At 33.6% G+C, this 6,680-nt stretch overlaps 1 protein-coding gene across 1 annotated transcript in view; it reads left to right on the top strand.

The window, feature by feature from the left end:
- LOC111622050 overlaps positions 1-5,328 on the top strand; it is an 18,575-nt gene extending 13,247 nt beyond the window's left edge. The window contains exons 3-5 of the mRNA XM_023364361.1: positions 688-779; positions 5,047-5,134; positions 5,222-5,328. Of these exons, the coding sequence (XP_023220129.1) occupies positions 688-779; positions 5,047-5,134; positions 5,222-5,293 (252 nt within the window). The 3' untranslated portion in view covers positions 5,294-5,328. The remainder of the gene's footprint in view (positions 1-687; positions 780-5,046; positions 5,135-5,221) is intronic.
- The last annotated feature ends 1,352 nt before the right edge of the window (positions 5,329-6,680 follow it).

Genomic DNA, 6,680 nt, shown 5'->3' with positions numbered 1-6,680 from the left:
GTTTTAAATTCGAATTTGTTATTGCGTATTGGTTCGATTATAGAACGATTGTAAACGTTTCAGAAAATTGATCAAATTGAAAATAGTTCGTTTGATTTTCGGCAATTCTCTTCAGCGGTAGGTGTTATATAACAATTACTATGGTTATTGAAATATTGGATGTAAATGGGGTTTGCTTGCAAAACCTCCGCTGACGAAGTCGCGGGTAACAGCTAGTTTATATATATATATATGATTTTTTATTATCGATTTTAAAAATGTTCGAACCGTTTTAAATTCGAATTTGTATTCGAATTCGAATTGGTTCGATTATAGAACTATTGTAAACGTTCCAGAAAACTGATCAAATTGAAAATAGTTCGTTTGACTAAACGTAAAAATTCTCTAATTAGTCTGGAAACGGGGGACCTAATTCTTGCATTCTGTAAACGGGTAAGATTGGCTATAATGTAATTATCTTAATCTTCACTATCGTTACTTTTTGCCCATAAATAAAAACCCAGCGAAGCGGGTCCTTGCAGCTAGTATTAAATAAAAATTGTTTTCTGTGAAACTCTGTATTGTCTGTTAAGCCATTATAATAAGTCCTGATAATAGTGAATGCATGTTTATAAACAAAAATTTATAATTTAATAAGAAAAGGACATTGAGGCATTTTAATTAAAAAATTATTACTTTTAATTTCAGGCAACTTTTCATTTCAACTTATCATGCCAAGAACTATATTTCGGAAATGACGAGGAATTAACGTCATTGATCTACAGAACATTGAATGCCAGGTAAGACTATATGAAGTGTTCTCTACGTTTGTCAATTATTACACAAAATATTTATTTACGGTCTTGCTGCCTTTTCGCTGCAAATACACCGATTTTAGATGCCATCTTGTATGACGTGGATCATCATTAGTAGTGGCACGAAAAACATCGGAAATCAGCGTGCCAGTAGCGAGAGCAGTTGGAAGCTCGACAGTAAATGCGGAGTAAAACGCGCGCCAGTGAAAAATAAATATTTGTAGCCATATTTATTTAAAGATTAGATAATTGTCTCCTCTTTAATGGCAAGAAAGTATGTACAGTAGAATCTCTCTTTAACGGATTACAGCTCAGTGGATTTTTTTGAAATAACGGACCCTTTTTATAGTCACGCCAAATCAATGTAATTTTATTTCCTTATACTGGATCCGTCACTCCGAATAACAAAGTTTTCCTTTCCCAAATATATTGTAAACTTCGCGTTTTTTCAACGTTTAGGTAATATTTTGCTGTTTCTACAAATTTATAGACGTCGACGATGCACTTGTCACGTTTGAAATATATACCTTGTACAATTGAAAAATTGTAGGAAGAATGTCAGCCGGCTATTACAATTCAGGAGTCACTTAGTAAACACTGTCGTTGGTCGAAGTGTTGTGACGAAATTTAGTGAGGTCATGGAGTATTTCCAAGTCGTAAACATCTGATGCTTTTAGCATAAACGAACAGGCTGTACATGATATTATTAATCGGTCGTTGTATTCAATACACAAAAAAGCAGCCTCGAAAGAAAACAAGATGAACTCTGTCTTTTTTAACAAATCGTGAAGAGAAACTGCTGACGAGCATACATAATTTGACTTTTATGTGGTTACAATATGTACAGCTTTCGTCAGCTTTGTCGTACATATGTACGGTATAATATACAATCATATAAGGCAAAACGTACTCGTGCGTTACAAACATACTTGTTTCTACAGAATAAAGGACTGAAATCTCAACAGAACGAATTATTTCAATTACTTGCACTTCTTATGCGTAGGGGTTAATAAACGGAAATTTTTTTCGAATATGCGGGAAATCCGTTGTTCGCGAAATAACGATTTTCGTAACAACGGGTGATTTTCGGCTTCCGAGCAATCTTTTGAAACGAGATTCTTTTATATAATGCTCGGTTGCATACAACTAGAGTGGCTTGAAAATGTTTCCGTCGAATTATTCCACTTTCTTGACATGCACAGCGCGTGGATCGGTCATTCCATGGACCAGATAAGACGCTGTTTATCAGTCTGGGGAAGCTCGTGCCCGGGACATTGTGCTTGTTCCTGCTTAGAGATATCGAGAGGTTTCTCTAAAGCCCTGCGGTGACCGAGTGGATGTAACTTACCACTGCTGGCCAGCCAGCATTTTTCGGGTGTTTTCACGTTAATGACACCAAAATAGGGGCCAGATTCCAAAACAAAGTTCCGCCGTGAGGCATCCCCACTCGGCAGATTGCTCACGTGTCTTCTTACCGAATACGAATACACAAACAAACTGTGCTTCTGTCTAGGCAAGAGGTGGTCTTACGAGCCAGAGGAGGTTTTTTTTTTTTTTTTTTTTTTTTTTTTTAAATTGCATTGTAGTCTCGCGGGAAATTATGTCTTTCTTTATGATCTTATAATTTATTTTTATCATTGTCGTCGAGTTTGCGTCATAAAAGTTTTGTTCAATTGTGACGCCAACTTCTAAGTTTCTGTTAGTGTTTTAATATCAATTGTGACACTTAATGTGATAGTGCCACTTTTACGTTATTTTAAACATAAAAATAATTTAAAAATTGCTTTTAGCTCTTGGTATAATTAAATTAATAAAAATTCTACTAATGTGAGGTAGATAATAAGGACTTATCACACCAGTGATAATAAGCAAAAACACCCAGGTATCAATGGTGTACATTTAATAAAAACGAAAAGGGGTGTACATTACAATCGATTACACGAGTAATTAAGACGAAATAACCAAAATGCATTTCGGACGATCGAAATACTCCTTCTTCAATTGGTATATATGTTACCGCTAAAGCTCGAAATCCGTTAATGTGCGCATTACCTAGCTAATCTGCAGATTAACTAGTGTGATCCGTTAAAGCTGCGAAAATTATTCCATTTCCCAAATTACCTAGATAATGTGCAGAGTATCTAGGTAATCTGCACATTACCTACTAGGCACTCGGTAAAGTGAAAATAAGATTTTTGCTGGAACAACAGCAATGTTTCTGTACGCTTAAATTAACATAATGTTATTTATTTGATTTTCAATATCTAAAGAATCAAGTTAATACAATTAACAAATTAGTTGATTGAATCAATCATCAATCAATTAAAAAAACTTTAATACAAAAATCAAACGGTTTAAAATATTACTACAATTAGGGAAATGAATTTGCAAAACATATGATAAAATTGTACTTACTTATTAGTGCAATCTAAAGATTGGTGACACTTTGAATTACGTAGCAATTGGTTTTTGCGACAAGCACGCCTATTTGTGGTACATTTAGATTTGCAGTCACATTTTCTGAAACCCTGCCCAGTACCAAGGGATTGTTTTATTGCTGTTTGACGTAAAGGTATTTCTACAGCAGGGACATCCATCTTCTTTCGTTAAAAATCTCTCTTTGCAAACACTGAATTCAGATTTTGCATACAATTGTTTTAAAATACCTGTTTTAGTATCAAGTTTATAAAAGCCATCCTCTGTTTTACTAAGAACCACAGCTAAAATTGAACGTGCATCAGTTTTTGCTCTGTCTTCTTCGGATACTTTAATTCTCACAGCGAAACCTTCATCGACGTTTGGGTGCTTTGCATTAGAAACTGCTAACATTTTCTTTGCTTGCTTTTCTAAACATTTCTTGGCTGCATCACGCTGTATTTTCTGATCCATATTCTTTTTACAGATGATGCACAATACATTCTTACCATACCCTTCCTCTTTAGGATCTACTTCACCACAAACTGCGTGAACGAACATATTACACGATTTACACTTGTGAGCACTTGATGCTGCTTTTGAGCAAACAATACAGACTATGTCTTGTATAGTGCTCTTTACAGGCTCCGTAGGAAACTGTGATGGCGATTCTGCTGAAGTTGAGAGTAACTCAGTGATGACTTCTTCAACATGCAGAGGAGATTCCTTGGAGGTGCAGGGTAACTGAATATTCTTCGTGACTGCATCATCAATCAACGGTATAGAAGGCAGTTTAAGATTACTATCGGTAAATTCTTGTATTTCTATAGGTGATTCTGTAGAAGCGGGGAATAACGGAATGTCCTCTTGAGTAAGATTTGACTGTGATCTCATAATCACAGTCTCTTGTGAATCTTCTAATTTTTCAAGGTCTTCTTCAGTTTTTATCGAATGTCAAACAATTCTCCGGCATGGACAAACTTTTTCAAACCTTTCTCGCGCATCTGACAACGGCTCAATGAGTTTTTCACAGCCTCGTACAGTCAACACATCACACCTTTGAATTATTTGATAATCTCGAGATGATTCTTTGTTCTTGGAAACTTTTATTTGCTTTACATCTTCAATTATGAAATCATACTTTGGTTTGTTATTAAAACACTACGTATTATATTTTAAATCTTCGCTAAAGAGGTTTGCGAAGAATCTTTTCTTGATTTTACTCACCAATTCGGTGCTTGCTCGCATTCTAGGATTTAAATTTATCTACGTAAAAAGAAGGAGTGGGGAAAGGAAGTGAAAGAAACAAACCTTTGAACTTTAACGACACGAAAGCCGTTAATGTGCAGATTACCTAGATACTCTGCAAATTACCTAGGTAATTTGAGAAATTGAACAATTTTCGCAGCTTTAACGGATCACCCTAGTTAATCTGCAGATTAGCTAGGTAATGTACACATTAACGGATTTCGAGCTTTAGCGGTAACATACATATAAAAAAGTTACAATACTTAAAATTATACAAGACAAAGCAACCGTTATAAAAGTATTATGGCGGCTTCGCAATGTTACACGGTAGCTTGACGTAAGAGTTACTATTATAAACAGTATTATAATTAGCGGAATTATAAGGTAATGACGTTATACAAAACAAATTATGTCTATTGTACATATCATAACAGTAGTAAGACGGAGTTTGAAGGTGGCATTACTACAAGGTGCAGAGCAGTTAGTCAGGTGTGACACAATAAACATCAGGAGAACAAGCGGTGATTAACATTTTAATGCCCAACCTTCATTTCATCACCTCTTATTAAAAATAATTATATATTTTCAGTTGCGTGTACGCAAACGTGTCACGAAATGACTCAATTAAATTCCGTGGAAATGGACGAAGGTTTCAAATGTCGCAGTTAATAAATAAGGTATTTATTAATTTACTTCTTCCGCTTTTACTTTTTGTTTCTGTAGCAACGAACAAATCTGTTTATTTTATTCCAAATTACATAAAGCACAGAGAAACTAAACTAATGAGTCATATTTTTGTCCTACGTTTTAACACTGCACAAGCCCAAAAATATTAAAGAAAAAAAAAAACAGAAAAAAAATGTTACAAAAGTAAGTACGCGTGCATTTTGTATATTTCTGGACTGGATGAACCATAAATTTTCAAGTTTGCCAGAATTATTTTTATATACAGGGCATTTATTCGGTTAACATTTTGAGGTGGTAGATCGAGGAAATCGGAAAAGAAAGAAAATATGGTGGGTCACTTCTAAAATGCAAATAAATTTAATGAATATTTAATAAATTCCAAATGACAAGCAAAATTGCATTGTTAGCATTTGGAATTTATTTAGAAATTACTGCAAAATAAGGCACGTCATAATGAGCAATAGAACAAACTTTGCATTTTACTAAAATCTTATCAATTTTTAGCCTCTAAAATAGACAATTATTAAAAATTAAAATTTAGTCAGGAGGACTCACGTCGCTTCTTTCGAAAAAATCGTGTCTGGAGTCTAAGGAAACAAGTCTTACGTCTTACAATTCAACGTCATCGTGAATTTATTAATATTTGAATAATTAATTTATTTGCATATTTATTTATTTATTTTTCTATTAATTTGTAACCAACGTATTACGAATTANGTTTCTCCTATATCCTCTACTTTTGTATGCCAAATTTAACTAAGGTTTTTGATTCATTGATTGAAAACATTCGGGATAATCCAACCCGAAACACGTTTGCTGTTGAAAATACTGTTTCCTGTCATCTACTACTTATTATGTATACATTCGGTTCGCTATTAATGAAATAATATGACACCTTAGCAAGACGTCGGGTTATTTTGACACTTTTCATCCTATGATGAATTGGCAATTTGGTAAGATGGCATTTTATCGAGGCCAAAGTAGATTCGATTAGACCCACAATAAGACATTCGAAAGGGAAGAATGAAGCCGAAGAGGACCACCTGGAAGATTCTAAAGTTTTACGACATGTCCGAGCGACCTCAGAGACCCATTTCGGTCTCTGAGGTTGCTCTCTTTTTTTCTAACAGTTGGAATTACGGATTGTAAATGTACCGACTTTTTCATTTACCGGTAATTCGGTAAATGAAAATTAAAACACCGGTTTACCGGTAAATTTTTTTCCTGAAAAATAAAATTAAGGTGATAAAAAATATAAGTAATTTTGATTTCCATTTCACATTTTTTATTTCAAAGATATAGAATATAAAAAATATAAAAATTAAAGTGTTATTCTAAACAAACTATAATAATAACTTTTAGAAACATAAATAAAATAATACAGAAAAATAAAAATAAAACAGAAATAATATATAGTACCTAATACCATTTTACTGATTACCATTGTTTAAAAAATAACTTCTCAAGAAACTTAAATTATTTAAAGTCTTATCTCCTAATTTTGATCTAATTTTTGTACAAAATAATCCGGGTTAG

Source organism: Centruroides sculpturatus, unplaced genomic scaffold (assembly GCF_000671375.1).
Source record: "Centruroides sculpturatus isolate CEXI.00-Female unplaced genomic scaffold, Cexi_2.0 scaffold11, whole genome shotgun sequence".
NCBI lineage: Eukaryota > Metazoa > Arthropoda > Arachnida > Scorpiones > Buthidae > Centruroides > Centruroides sculpturatus.
This window is presented reverse-complemented; position numbering and strand designations above follow the sequence as displayed.